Consider the following 15,665-nt stretch of genomic DNA (forward strand, 5'->3'; position numbering starts at 1 on the left):
TTTAGGCTTTAATGTATGCTGTATGTTTTATACAAAACTGAGATGAATTTATTACCAAAAGAAACCTCTTGTTCCTCTTGTTTTCCAGTGTATCCCACTACGCTAACAAGCATCCGTTTCAGGGAATCAGTGTATCGGGAAACAGGACACACCATCATGAATTTACTGGCTGTAAGTACGCCGCCGCCAGATCTCGTCCCGCAAATCTGGAGCCTTGTGCTCTTAATCCCAGTGAAGTCATGCGTTAATTAAGACGCTGTTAATCGCTGCCTACAGTAAAGTGAATCCTCCAGTGGCTCTGAAGGTTGCTGAGAGTCAGTCTGAGTAAAGGAAAGCAAAGCCCATCATGTCCAGCTGTGGAGCTGAGCCACAGCTTGATTCTCATTACCTGTGATTCAGAACTCTTGAATATTTTTGAAGATGTTTCAGTGCTTAAAGCTTCAGTCTTAAAGTACGCAGCGGCTAAGAGACGGGATGGAGTCCGTGGGTCAGTAAAGTCTCTTCCTGCAGGATCTTAGGAACTACCAGTACAGCCTGTCGGTGGTGAAGGGACTGAGGATCCACATGGAGATGGGCCACAGCTACATCGACATCCCTAAAAGCAGCTTCAGTGAGGTGAAAGGTCACACACAACATTTAAGTCTTTTTTTTAACCCTTGTGCTGTCTTTGGGTCAAGGGAGGGTGAAGGGAGAAAAGAAGGAATGAAGGAAAGAAGGAAGAAAGGAGAAAAGAAGGAAGGAAGTAGGAAAGGGAGTAAGGAAGGGAGAAAAGATGGAAGGAAGGGAAAGAAGGAAGTAAGGAAGAAAGGAGAAAAGAAGGAAGGAAGTAGGAAAGGGAGTAAGGAAGGGAGGAAAGAAGGGAGAAAAGATGGAAGGAAGGGAGAAAGAAGGGAGAAAAGAAGGAATGAAGGAAAGAAGGAAGAAAGGAGAAAAGAAGGAAGTAGGAAAGGGAGTAAGGAAGGGAGAAAAGATGGAAGGAAGGGAAAGAAGGAAGTAGGAAAGGGAGAAAGAAGGGAGAAAAGAAGGAATGAAGGAAAGAAGGAAGAAAGGAGAAAAGAAGGAACGAAGGAAGGAAGTAGGGAAGGGAGAAAAGATGGAAGGGAGGAAAGAAGGAAGGGAGGAAAGAAGGAAGTAAGGAAGAAAGGAGAAAAGAAGGAAGGAAGTAGGAAAGGGAGTAAGGAAGGGAGAAAAGATGGAAGGGAGGAAAGAAGGGAGAAAAAATGGAAGGAAGGGAGAAAGAAGGGAGAAAAGGAAAGAAGGGAGGGAGGAAGGAATGGAGAAAAGGAAAGAAAGAAGGGAGGGAAGAAGGAAGGAATGGATAAAATAAGGAAAGAAGGAAGGAAAAGCAAAGAAGGTAATAAAGGAACGAATGACGGAAGGGTGGTAGGAAGAAAAAGGAGTAAAGGAGGGTAATAAAGGAGGAAAATAGGAAAGGAAGGAGAGAACATGGCAGGAGGAAAGAAAGATAGAAGAATTGGGTCTTTTTGACCCAAAGACAAGGGTTAATCCTAGAAAAACATAATAAAAACAAGCAAGGAGGTGTCCGTTTTAATCCCAGTAAGATTGGTTCCTCTGAAACAAAACACAAGTCCAACACAGCTCCAGTTTTGTCTCATCTGTCCAAAGGAGAAGCTGTGGTTCATCAATAAGCATGTAGACAACACCGGTGTCCTCCTCTGTCATCCACTTAGGTCCGAACAGTGATGGACGGCGTGATCTCACACTGCTGTTTTTCTGTAAACTGCAGATGCAGAAAGTGGTGAACGCATCCAACGAGCACGTCATCAGCATCGGGGCGACGTTCAGCTCGGCGGCCGACTCTCACCTGGTGTGTTTCCAGAACGAGGAGGGAAATTATCAGACACAGGCCAACAGCATGCCGGGGAAGACTCGCACAGGTGAGCGCCTGTTTCTGGAGGGAATAAAAGGGTTGACGTCATAAAACATCAGACGTACCTGCATGAAGTGATGCTCATGGTTGAGACTGGATTCTGTGTATGACAGTGACCGGCGCCAGTTTCGTGGTGTTTAATGGAGCCCTGAAAGCTTCGTCGGGGTTCATCGCCAAGTCTAGCATCGTTGAAGGTGACGTAGTTGATCAGCGGCCCGTCTTTCTCATCCGTGCTCTGAATTAAAACAACAAATGCAGTCGTTCCCATTGACGTGACTGTGTGATGGTTTTACAGATGGGTTAATGGTTCAGATCCCTCCAGAAACCATGGAGGCTCTGCGCTCTGCCTTCAGGGACCAGACGGACTTCCACATACCCTGCGGCAAGAACGACGGCGGAGAGATCCGAGAAAATGTCACGGTCCGCTGGGTGGACTGGACTTCACCCGTCAATACTGGGTAACGGATCATGTAACGCTCCTGGCACACTGGTGTCCCAGTTCACCCGTAAATAGGGATGGGCGGTATGGACTAAAAAATGTATCACGATAATTTCTGGCATTTATCCCGATAACGATAAAAATGACGATTAAAAAAAAACAAAAAACAATTCAACTCCACCTTTAAAACTATAAATCTATCTCGCTCTCAGATCCGCCATGATTGTTACATAAAAACGTCATCAACGGGAATTTATCTTTCTTTCTTTCTTTCTTTCTTTCTTTCTTTCTTTCTTTCTTTCTTTCTTTCTTTCTTTCTTTCTTTCTTTCTTTCTTTCTTTCTTTCTTTCTTTCTTTCTTTCTTTCTTTCTTTCTTTCTTTCTTTCTTTCTTCCTTCTGTTTTCCCTTCCTTCCTTCTTTCCTCCTGCTCTCTCCTTCCTTCTTCCCTTCCTCTTGTCTCCCTTCCTTCCTCCTTTCCTTCCTTCCTTCCTTCCTTCCTTCCTTCCTTCCTTCCTTCCTTCCTTCCTTCCTTCCTTCCTTCCTTCCTTCCTTCCTTCCTTCCTTCCTTCCTTCCTTCCTTCCTTCCTTCCTTCCTTCCTCCTTTCCTTCCTTCCTTCCTTCCTTCCTTCCTTCCTTCCTTACTTACTTACTTACTTACTTACTTACTTACTTACTTACTTACTTACTTACTTACTTACTTCCTTCCTTACTTCACGTACGTTGTGCGTCGATTTAACACAGAACCATAAATCAGCTTTACACAAAAACGTCATCAACGGGAATTTATCGTTTTTACCGCGAGATGACAAATTTTTATCGTGAGGAATGTTTTTGACCGTATATTGTGAACGGTAAAATATCGCCCATTCCTACCCGTAAATGTGTTTAACTGGTTCCAGTCAAACTTGTGCTCTTCACAAGATTAGCTACGAGCAGGCCGCTGAGCGAGCGGCAGCTACAAGCAGTGGTTGTCTCATGTCCTGACCTATTAAGTCTCAATAATAGACAAAGACCATGTGTTTAGGCTGATTTCACAGAAATGTGTTGATTAACAGCAAATGTAATGTGATATCTCTGCAGCAGAACCAGCGGGGTTGATGGCAGACCTCTAGATGGCGTTCACAGCGTTGGGATGCAGCAGGACGCAGAATTTGAGTTGGACGGTCGCACCATCAGATGCACAGAGGTGAGTTTTCAGTTGTAATGAACAAAAACGGACTCCAGATGTGTCCAGATGTGTGATGCGAGCTGAAATGTCTGCAGGTGTTCTACCAGCTGAAGTCTGCTGACTGCAGCCTGCCGTCGGTGCTGTCGTCCTGCAGCGTCTTTCAGAAGGAGATTGCTTTGGCGACCTGCAGTGCTCTGACTCCTCGCCTCGCCGTTCTCGCCTCCAGCGGCATCAACTCGCTCTCGCTTCGTATCTCCACGCAGGCTGACATGGTAAAACCTGAACTCTAAACCTACCTGCAGGTCTTAGAAAAGCCATATCGACTTCAACTCAGTTACACAACAGATCATGAAAATAAAACTTGTTTCACCGTTCCTGAAAACGGTTGGAGGTCTGCACAGCTGCTGCTGATCAGTTGATCAGTGATGATGTGGATGATGATCGTCAGCTAATCAGTGACGACGATCAGCTGATCAGTGACAACGATGATCAGCTGATCAGTTCATCAGTTGAAGTTGAAGACGATCATCAGCAGCACCAGGCTACTACTCTTAGACCCTGTCGAGGCAGGAAGGAGGAACTTTTTTTTGTTCTTGCTTCATTTTCTTTAATTAATTAAGGGCAAGATGAAAACATTTTGTTTTTATGACATTGTATTTGCCTAAATACTGAGACACAATGTGAAAGGTCACAAATCAAAACCAAATATGAAAAATTTGTAATATTTCATGTTTTGATGCAAAAAATCCACTAGATTAAAAAAGAAGCTACTAACGAGACTATGTCATGCGTTTGGAGTCTGAAGTTAAAGGTGCACTTTGTCTTGCGTCCAGGTGGAGTACCAGGCCGGTTCTGGAGGCAGGCTCCTCCCCCAGCGCTACATGAATGAAATGGATGGCGCTCTGATTCCAGTCATCCACGGAGGTAGCACTAGCGTTCCACAGACTGCCATGGACATGGAGTTCGTCTTCTACATCACACACGCCATCTAACCAATACACGCTCAAATTCCTGTGACGTTAACGGTCCTCTGGAGAGGGAGTGGCTAAGCAGCCCTCTCGCTCCCTCTCTGAGGTTGGTTCTCTGGCTACCGACGGTGTGCCGTTCTCACCAAAGCTGCTTTAATACTTCAAGCCAAACACTAAACACGGAACATGACAACACGTAGCCAGACTGTTCCGCCTTCCAGGCTCCGCCGGAGCTCCTCTGTGAATGTTTCCCACAGATGCTCTAACCAAGTGTCATATCTGGATGTATTTATTATATTTTCTTATGGGCTCACCGACTGAACGCAGCAGGAAGTGTTCGGGTGCTCCTCACACACTCCTGACATGGATTTGTTCATTGCAAGGATGGAAAGTAAAACATCTTATTTCCTCTGATTTTGAACAAAGTTTCTTGCATGAACACATGGAGCCTCATGCAGGAGCGTTTTTGTTCCATCACCGCCAGAACCTGTGGCTGACGAGGTCATCGATGCTCTCAGATGCCGCCTGTTCATCTTCTTAGACAAAAAACATTCATTAACATCCCCGTTACTGTGCATTCACACCGAAGCTTCAAAATTGCCTGTGGTCGCTCAGTACGCTTGCATCGCACCGCTGGCTGACGCCAGCAGAAGCTTGCAGCGGGGGGGGCTTTCAAGTTGCGCTGCAGAACTGGAGGGAAAAAAGTGTATATAGCCTACATATTTTTATATATATGTATATATATATATATATATATATATATTGGAGCAGTAGTGAATTTGGTCATATTATTTAAACTGTGTTTTGTGATTAATACACACTGTTTTTAATGATTTTGCGTTGGATCGATGTAGCAAAATAAAATTGTTCAGACCAAACAGCTCCTCAACCATCAGTTTCGTGTTTCACATGAGCAGAGAAACCTAAAAACAACAGTCAAATCAGCAAAAATGCTTGTTTGCTAGATGTAATAGATTAATTCCTGATAAAAAAAAAAGTTTATATGTGCACAGCTATATGCATGTGAATGAGTGTAGTTGAAGTTTGTGTGTAGACGAAAGTACAATGTGCATTGAGGCTTCTTGCTTTGGGAATCCCAGTCTGTGATTGGACGCTGCCTCGGCGTCGCTACTGCATAAAGTTGAAATTCTCCCAACTTCAAATTGACCCTCTGGACGCCTCCATCGCACCACTGCCGCCGAAGCTCCTCCCGCCTTTTCTAGCAAGCGATCATTGAAAACGAATGGCAGCCGGCTGCTTATGATGCTTTCGGTGTGAATGCAAGGGTAAAGTTGGCCACCAGGTGCAGAGCCATTTCTAACGGCTAGACAACTATGCAGCTGGACGCCAGAGCCTCAACGTTCGCGTCCACATCCGGTTTTTAAGGACCCATAACTCGAAATATTTAAGTACTTTGTTGTGAAACGCTTTAATTACACCTCGTGCACCATCTATCTACACTCCCTAATCCACCACTTTATAGTTGCAAAAGGGGATTTATTTTTTATTTATTGTTCTGACCTGCACAAATTTGTGGGTTTATAAAGTCAGAAGTTCTGAACTTATGCGCTCCGAAATTCAGAGTTGTCACTTGCAAAGTGGCCATGTAAAAGTTTAAGGATGATTTTTTTTTTGCAAATAGATTTTAAATTTTTCTCACAAATTTGAGTTTAGACGGTTTTCTGTCTAAATGAAGTCAAGAATTTAGAATTTTCTCATAAATTTGGAACTTTTAAGTCAGAAATTCTGAAGCTAAGAAATTTAGTTCAGTAATTTTTTTTCGAATATGAGTTTTTAATTTGGAAATCCAGAATTTTCATTGAAATGCAAGTTTTGAAGTTTGATGCTCCTGCGCTGCTCTCATGCGCCGTTAGCTCAGCTTGAAGTTGAACGTCAACACTGCAGTGATTTATAAATTCAGACATTTCTTTAAAGCCACTGCATTTAGCAACACCACTCCTGACCACACGGGGGCGGGGGGGCTGTGCCTCGGAGGAACAGATGGGCGCTCCAGTCAGTTGCGGGATTCATCCTCCAGTTACGCTACAGCCGAGTCCACTCGTCTCCTGCTGAACACTTGCTCCTGAGGTCCTGCTGTTAACAAACAACAGAAGGTCAAAAATATCCCTCTTTTGATGAGAAAACGTGACCAGAGGAAGAAAAGCGTCCGGTTCGATCTGATGGTTCTCTCTCCTGCTGCAGCACTTGGCCTTTCTGGCTCACGGCACAACAAATTAGCCGTTATCCAGTCAGCTCGCACTGCAATATGCACTTCAAACTAAAAATTCTTAGATTTTCACAACAAACAATGCTGACACGACTTTAGTTTGAATGTTTATTTCCTACATGAGGCTCACTGTGTCACGAACACGGGTTTCCATCGTTGTCCAACTCAAACTGTGATCTTTTCTCTTGTGATAAATGTGCTTCAAACGGGGGGATGATGAAACCACGTCCTACTTCCAGAGCGAACGGACCCTCTCCAGGCGGCCAGCGATATCCCTAACAAAGCGAAACCTCATCGAAGTGGACGCAGCCTTAAGTTCACGAAGACACCGACATCCTTATCTTCAGATCAAACAAAGCTGCTTATGTCTCTCCTCTAAAACGTCAGGACTTAGTCTGGTTCTTTCGTATTTGATCTTAATTTCCAGGAGGTGAAAGAAACTGCTGCATCTGGGAGACACGTGTGACGTAGGCTACAGCAGACGAGCATCAACAGAAGACAAATGTCCTAAGTGGAGCAGGGGGGTATTCCAGAAAGTGGGTTTTGTGAAAACTCTGAGTTTGCTAACCCTGAGATGAGGGAAACCCGGAGGTTTCAGTTCCAGACGGCGATGTAACTCAAACTCTGAGTCAGTTACTACGGCAACTGAGCCTCTGAACCTAACCTGCTCGCTAGCAGGTTTTCTTCAATAAACCCAATAAACTAAGTTTCTCTCTGTCTCCTCCCTCAGTGGCGTCAATTCAGCCAAAGGGTCTTTACGCAATACGCATCCGTTTTCTGCACCACGGACAGCAAGCGGCAGAGTTAGAGAGCAGAAAAAGCATATTTGACGCAATTTAACTCATTCGGTTCACTTTATTCACTATGTCAGTGCAACAATATCACAGGGACATCCAAGTTTAACTTCAAACAGTTAGAGTCCAAATGCAAAAAGGAGAGGGAGGAGCAAAAGAGAGAGAGAGAGTAAAAAAAAAAGTCAAATATTTCAATATTTCCCTTAAACAGATTTATAAGAGGGTAGGGTGATTTGATGTCTTACCTTAAAATGAACTTGCATAATTAATCCATCAGTGGCTACCAGCCTCGTTAATATCTGCTGCTGCTGGGGCAACATTGGACCCATCACTTGCCTTCTTTCTTTTTTTTTTTTTAAATTGCGTGGTTGTCTGTTTCCTTTTCATTTTTGTAAGTTAGTAACACTGCAGAGCACGCTAAAAACGAGATTGATAGCGACGACTGTCGTCAGGGACGCTGGGACATCACATTTCAAGATATGAGGGGGGTACAAGTGTTGGGAAAGATAATACCTAGTGAAATCCATCATGTTGTTCTGATATGCATTTGTAGTTATTTTATATGTATTAAGTAATAGAATGAATCAATACAATTAGACACAGAGTAATTCCATAAATGTATTAAAAAAAAGCAAAAAACATTTACATTTTCCCCTGAAGCCAAGGTGTGGCGGCTGCCAAACCTTGCCATACCCAATTGACGTCCCTGATCTGACAGTGTGCTTAAATGTTAAATGAATACTGCATTCAAACTTACACATTGACTGCAGCAACTTTCTCCCACGCCAATTGTCTCTCCTTTGCTGCTGCAGGTGTGTTGCTTTTTTTCCAAAATATGTTCTCATACTCACCATACGCACGTATTAACACTTCTAACTCCAGTGGCGTGAAGTATGTGGATCTTTTGTTGTCGCCGGTTGCCATGGTGAATCGTTGTATCAGGGCTCCATTGACGATGGCTTTTTATTTTCTTCATGCACGTGCTTAACTCAAGGTTAACAAACTCAGAGTTGATTGAACTAACTCATACCTGCTGTTCTGGAACCGAAAACTCAGAGTTTCCTATCTCAGGGTAAGTTAACTCAGAGTTCAGGTTTAGACTCAGAGTTTGTTGAACCTGCTTCCTGGAATACCCCTCAGGACACTGGTGGACGGCTGTTGTTGGTTTTAAAGTAAAGACTTATTGATCCAAGGTGTTAGTGATTCAGAGGCCATGTTGGTTGTTCTGAATACTCTTAAATGCTCATCACATGAGGCCCCCGCCACATAGCGATTGGTTTGGTTGAGTCCGTTCCGGGGAAATGGTTGTGATTGTGAGCGTTTAACCGAGAAGTCGAGCAGCATTACAACACAACGCCTCTCTGAGATTCTCACCTTTAACGGCTTGTTATCTTTTAAACTCCTGAGTTCAGATGTGACGGGTAAGTTATTGAATCAGGCCGACATTTTCTGGGAAAAGAATAAAGAAACTGTAATTGTCTGTTCTTCGGTCGGGGGCATAGACACTGAAATTTAAATATCAGCTGAGTTGTGGGCGGAGCCTGAGCTGACCAATCAGAGCAGATGCTGAGTGCTCCAGCTCTGCTGTCTCATGGGGACTCTCCGAAGATTGGAGCGCGGAGACGAAGCATCTGTGCTTGAGGTATCCGTGTATGAGCTCCGTCATCCAGGTCCGGCTCCAGTTCCTCCTGTTTCAGGTCAAATTCCGCATCACGTCCCGTCCAACCTGTCAGCTGACTGTGTCCACATGTGTAGGAAAATATGCCGAGATTGTGTCAAAGTTCTTTTTGTAAGGATTGTGAATTGTTATTTTTTTAAATCGTTGATATAAAAGTAAAAAAAAAAAAAAAAAAAAAAACCCAGAAGAGTCAATATTTTTGATAGGAAGCTGACAAAAAAAGAATGGATTTAATTTCAGGAGTAAAATGTTGTAAAAATTCTTTAGTTCGCAGACAGCAGCTCGGACCTCAACGTCAACGAATGGCGGCGGTTCACGCCTCTGTGTCAACGCGTCCATGAGACGCTTGACGTCCACAGTTGATCAACAAAGGTCTGTTTGAATGACGGAATAACAACATTAGAGGTTTCTAAAGGTATAAAACATGTGGTCCGTCACTGAACATGTCGACCAGCTGGGTTTCAGTTAGTTGTGTTCAGGATCAACCGGAACATCCGACCATTCTAATCTGAAGTTGTGCCGGCGGCGTGACGGTTCCACATTCTGCTTCTCCAGACTTTCAAAGGCTCCGAGCCAACTACAACCGTCGTTATCCTGGTCTTCAGAGCACCTGGTTTTATTTTAAAACAACTTTGAGTTCAGATGAGCCTTATTTGCATATGTCCTCCAGGTGCAGATCAATCCCGCCCCCCCATCTGTCTCCACTTGGGGCCACCCCCACCTTGGATGTGATGCAAACATCTTTCAGCTGCCTCTGGTACCATGACAAGCTGACTGGCAGTAAAGTGTCTGGTTTACCTAACTAATGACAGCAGAGTGAGTGGGGAGCAGGGGCGAAGATGAACGGGTGGCCTCACTGGAGCGCACAGACTTTCAGTTCACAAAGTAAAACCACTATCTGGTGGTTCAGAGCTGCAGAATCCGGGACCCCTGGAAAGACAGAGCAAGCATTAGCTTACGAACAAAAATGCTTCTCATGCTTGGAAACTTGCCCGAGATGGACCTGAGATCCTCCGACATCTCGGCAGGTCATTTCATAAAACCTGTTTGAGTTCACTCTCTCGTCCAGATGCTCGTCTCCCACTCCTCTCTGCGTGTTTAATGATTTATTTGGGCAGGTTTTGGTCGCGGCCTGCAGCGAAGCTATGATGAAACGGCCGAGCGCTCGAATGTATCGATCAGAGTTCAGCGTCGCTGCTGAACTTTGGAGCGACAATGAGGCTGTTTTGCATGTCCTTTATCAGGTCAGGAACACTTCTGGGGGGCTAAATATTCATGAGTGATGAATAACTTCTGTCTCAGTTGATTTATCAGCTTTTCACTGCATTTATTTGAAGTTAAACATAGTTTATGCTCTTTGTCTTATTTATTCATAACACCAGCTTTATTTTGGCGACCCGGGGTCTGAATAACTTGTGTATTTAAATAATAAAGTTACTTTTATGATCCTGTACACTCCACACGTTTGCTTGTTTTCATTGAAAAACCCTGCGTTGGTAGAACCTGCAGCTATCAAACACATTTGTCAGCAGGCGTTTCACTTCAGGATGAACACCCGAACCCCAAACCAGGAAAAAAAACCTCCCCTTCTGGAGTCAGTCTTACTTTTGACCTTTGTTTCACCTTCATAAATCACATTTCAGAGGAAAATTCTTCTTGATACGAGTAATTTCAAGTCTATGTGACGAATAAAAATCATCTCTGATATCTCAAAATGTTCCCAGAACCTCCCCCAAGGAGACGGGCCGAGTCGTCATCTTCAGAAAATGTCTTTGTCTTGTTCATTCCAGAGGTGAAACGCTTTAGTGGACACCAGCCAATAGAATCAGCACTCATCTAGACTGATCGAGGTGTTCCTCAGATATGTCCTTGAATAAATCATGTAAACACCCGCGGCTCAACAACTGTTCCACCTGGAGGCGCCAGCTCGTGTTCTGGAGAGGTCAGCCGGTACCAACAAACCTGCAACAGCTGTTTGGAGGTATTAAAACATTTAGTGACATGTATACCAAATAAAACCAGTTTTATCATTTGGTACCTGCTAGAACTCAACAGGTGTGACTACAAACCTAAAAACTAATCAATCTGGGTCCAGTAAAGTTGGAGATGTTCTGTAGTGGAAAAACTATCAACACCTATGTATTATATGTTTTAACCACAGGGAGGACTGTCTGGGCTGAAACTGAGCGCATTAAAGGGGACCTATTATGAAAAACACATTTTTTCTTGCTTTAACATATATAAAGGGGTCTCCCATCACCCTGCTAACACAGAGAAGGAGTAAAGCAACTAAATTCTGCAGGGTCTGTACAGCCCGCCCGGAGGATCCTTCCAGTGTGATGTGACTTCTACGAGCTGTTCAGATTTGCGCATTTTCGTGACGTCACCAAAATGCAAACCACGCCTCGGTCTCCTCCGCTGCTGAAACCACGCCCACAACTAACTCCGCCGGCCAGAGCGTCCGCCATTGTTCAGAAGCAGGGGCTGTTTGGACAACGAAGGACAGTAAAAATTAGGTTTTGCATCAACACTAACCCTCCTAAAAGGATCAGTAACAACAGTACGGACCTGGCAACTGCACACGAGTCAGCGGTAAGTGACGTTAATTTTTTATGTTATTTATATTTGTTTACAAGTATGATCTTTGCATGGGCTAAGTATTTAGCTTAGCTCCGGTGTTACTCCGTGTTACGGAGCTCTATTGGTACCGTAATACATTTTCTTCTGTCTATGGTTTCAGATCTTCCAAGCAATGCACCTGAAGCTGTTCAACGACACCTTCAGAAGACGCACGGTCCTTCCTTGAGCCAGCAATAGTGCATAAATGTTATTTATATACAACTTATGTTCTTTTATTTTTTTAACAATAAAGTTGCCATTTGTGAAAATTCAGTGTTGTGATTTCTTTACAGTTAACATGATTCATTTGTCTTGTAACATAAGAAATGAAATGATGAGGAATCGGAGTAAATAACTGTGGTGTACCTGTTTAGAATTCAATTAAAGCTTCCTGTGTGAATTAGTGTAAAGACGAGGTGACCCGTTCCCCCTTCAGGTAACTAATAGTCGGCTGCATATATGAAAAAAAACCATCATACCCCAAAAAAATTTTAACAAAAGGTTTTTCAGTGGATTATTGTAGTACTAGGTGTACTTAATGACATCCTAAAAGTCTACCAAAATCTGACCACCAGAAAGGTGTATTTTTCAAGATGGCGACCAAGGTGGCCAAAAAATCCCAGGTGAATAGGGTAACATTTTTAACAAACAGATATCATCATGAAACTTCCCCAGTTAATTACTTACATGAAGACAAAAAAAAAATTGCATTGGAAGTTTTTTTAAATTGTATGTGTAACTATGCAAATTAGGTGTATCTCATTGAATATGCGCCAATTCGCATAAAATAACCATTGCTCCTTATTCTTTAACAGAGGCAAGCATTTTTGGTGCTAAACCCCATGTTTTTTGATAAAAGCATCTAATTAGAATATTTAAATTATAGTGACATTATTAGCCATGCACATTTAACATTTAATAAAACGGTTATGAAATCGGTTATGAACATATCTATATTAAATGTACAATTTCCAGTTTCACTTCTATTTCTAATCCTGTATTCAGGAGCTTTCTTTATACCTGTAGTCTAAAAAATCCATTGACTACTACAGTGTGGTACTGTGAAATTAGTCAAAACAGGGTCGACACGTGAAGGCTCAGTACCGCTAACCCCTATAGTTGTTTTTTCTGTATTTTTATGTTTTTTTTCATTGTTTTTTTTGTATTTTTATCTTTTTTTTCTCATTGTTTTTATGTTTTTAAGTTCGCTGCAGTTGTTTCTTGTTTATCTTGTATGTTTTTTTATTTTTTTTTTGTTTTTTCCTTTCACAGTTTGTCGTCACACTCCTCCTCCCATAAAGGTTGATTCTTTAGATTCTCACAGTTTTCAACTTGACATGGTCCACAAGCAGGCATGCATGGTAGTCCATATGCTCTGCAACTGCACCGTTGTGTTCGGCAGGCGGTTTTGCAATTACAGTGGACCATCTGCAGGAGGCTTTCTGGGGCAGCAGTCTTATTGGTCATAACTGGCAGGAAGATATTGCCCTCCAGTTTCCACCCCCAATCCACTGGGTTCATGTCACTCTCCTTTTCCATCCACACCATGATCTGGAAATAAACTCTTTGACAATGGTATTTAGTCGAGGACTCTGTAGGAGGGAGACGTTCTGGAGTAACAAATGACTTAGCAGAAACAATTTTTTTGCTAAGAAGCAAGTGAATCAGTACTCTTGCCGCCAAAAAACACTGCCATTGCCTTGCTCCCATGGTCCTCGATGACATTCCTTGCCTGATTTTGGAGCAGAAACACATTTGCACAGGACTGGATGGTTGATTCACGTTTCACAAGTTTCTGGAATGCTGACTGTTTCCCGACACTAAAGATGCGGGAAGTTGTATCACATCCTGTGAAAGCATGAATAAAGAGCAACTGGGAACACAACTCACTACCCAGGACTTGTTTCATCTCTCTGATGTTGTACACTTTACTAGCTTTGGACTTATCTGAATGAAAATAGAGGTCTCTATTGTTTGTCTCAGCATAGTAGAGCAGAAGAATAAGCAAGTCTGTATCCTCTCCTATCAAGGTTGTGGTCTGATGTTCTGATGCTTTGACTGCAGTTTTGACTATGTCAACACAGGTTTGCATCACCTGATGCATTGATAACACTGCAACACAGCGACGATCAGTATTGCTGTAACAGTGAGGAGGTTAGAAAATACAGTACAGTGGATTCTTTTAATTTAAAAATTTTGTTTAAAGAATCATGAAAAATTGTAATCGTGGGCTAAAAATCGTGAATCGAATCGAATCATGACCCGAGTGAATCGTTACATATATACTTGCGTCTGTATATTTTTGTATATTACTAATATAAGAATTCACAATCGTTATCTTTATTGGCCATTTTCTCAAAATGAGTTTTTACCTCTAACAGCGTAAACCCACCGGACGCCGAAGCAGAGCGGAAGCACTGCGCGCGGAAGCACCGTGCGCGGAGGCAGTCTCCTTGGTTAAACAGGGCGTAAGCCTCCGCAGGCACTCTGCTCCGCTCCGCCTGCAGAGTGATAAGAGTTTTCCAAAATCTCCTGTGTAAATTTGTATCTGATAGGTGAATAAGGTCAAACAATAATTTTTAACCTAGCTTTATCCAATGTTAAGATATATGTTCCTTTATGCGAATTGGCGCATATTCAATGAGATACGCCTAATTTGCATAGTTACACATACAATTTCAAAAAACTTCCAATGCAATTTTTTTTTGTCTTCATGTAAGTAATTAACTGGGGAAGTTTCATGATGATATCTGTTTGTTAAAATTTTTACCCTATTCACCTGGGATTTCTTGGCCACCTTGGTCGCCATCTTGAAAAATACACCTTTCTGGTGGTCAGATTTTGGTAGACTTTTAGGATGTCATTAAGTACACCTAGTACTACAATAATCCACTGAAAAACCTTTTGTTAGAATTTTTTTGGGGTCAAGTCATAAATACAGCCGACTATAAAGGCTGATTTATGGTTCCACGTTACATCAACGCAGAGCCTATGGCGTAGGGTACGTGTCGATTTAACGCAGAACCGTAATTCAGGCTTTAAGATCCGTTTACACCGTTTCATAAATGCATGCGAGCGTCCGACTATCGCGTCTAGCTGCGTGACATCGGACGCTCTCTGTCCACACTGAAACCGTTAAACTCGCCGCCAGTTAGGACAGTCCAATAGAAAATAAAGCAATGGAATTGATTTTGTCACTGAAGTTCGATTGCATCGCATGGGACACGCTTTGTGTACGGAGCCGCTGCTCTTCTGCCCGGAGAGGCTTTTGGCGCTTTTGCATTAGTATCAGTTTAGCTCGGTTCTACCCGTTTTGCGCTTTCGCACTAGGGCTGAGACGAGTAGAGCCGCTCCAAGCCGGTACCTTTTTCTGTAACCATTTCAGTGAGGTTCTGAAAGCGGTCTGAGCAGGGACTATTTCTGACGTCACCACCTCCTCGCCACCGATTGGTCGGGGGGCGGGGACGTCACCACCCTCCACGCCTCTGATTGGTCGGGGGGCGGGGCCGGCAGACGTTTGAATCAGGAAGCGGGAGTCAGCCGATCCATGGAGTCAGCGCGAGGGGACTCGCGGCGATTTTATTATAAAGCGCAAAACGTCTGTTTGGTGATCCAACTCTGAGGTGCAGATGTTCATGAACCTGGTGGCTGTCGAGAAAAAATTAAAAAAGCGATGTAGACGGGCTGTTTTACTCTCAGCCGCTCCCGGCTCCAGCTGATTTCTGATCAGCGCCGACACGGACAAAGCGGTTGCGCAATCGAGTACGTCACAGCAGCTTCACCCAAACCTGCCCGCTTCTCCCCTGGCAGTGCGAAAACACATGTGTGGAACCGTGTAAAGCCGCGCCGAGCCGTGCCGGGCTGAACTGATACTAGTGGAA

At 43.4% G+C, this 15,665-nt stretch overlaps 1 protein-coding gene across 1 annotated transcript in view; it reads left to right on the plus strand.

Annotated features, from left to right (window-relative positions):
- zfyve16 (zinc finger, FYVE domain containing 16) overlaps window positions 1–10,618 on the plus strand; it is a 31,783-nt gene extending 21,165 nt beyond the window's left edge. The window contains exons 12-19 of the mRNA XM_061734011.1: window positions 89–171; window positions 511–615; window positions 1,748–1,898; window positions 2,005–2,085; window positions 2,187–2,349; window positions 3,411–3,516; window positions 3,594–3,770; window positions 4,332–10,618. Of these exons, the coding sequence (XP_061589995.1) occupies window positions 89–171; window positions 511–615; window positions 1,748–1,898; window positions 2,005–2,085; window positions 2,187–2,349; window positions 3,411–3,516; window positions 3,594–3,770; window positions 4,332–4,490 (1,025 nt within the window). The 3' untranslated portion in view covers window positions 4,491–10,618. The remainder of the gene's footprint in view (window positions 1–88; window positions 172–510; window positions 616–1,747; window positions 1,899–2,004; window positions 2,086–2,186; window positions 2,350–3,410; window positions 3,517–3,593; window positions 3,771–4,331) is intronic.
- The last annotated feature ends 5,047 nt before the right edge of the window (window positions 10,619–15,665 follow it).

The sequence above is a fragment of the Cololabis saira genome, chromosome 11 (assembly GCF_033807715.1).
Source record: "Cololabis saira isolate AMF1-May2022 chromosome 11, fColSai1.1, whole genome shotgun sequence".
NCBI classification, from domain to species: Eukaryota; Metazoa; Chordata; class Actinopteri; order Beloniformes; family Belonidae; genus Cololabis; species Cololabis saira.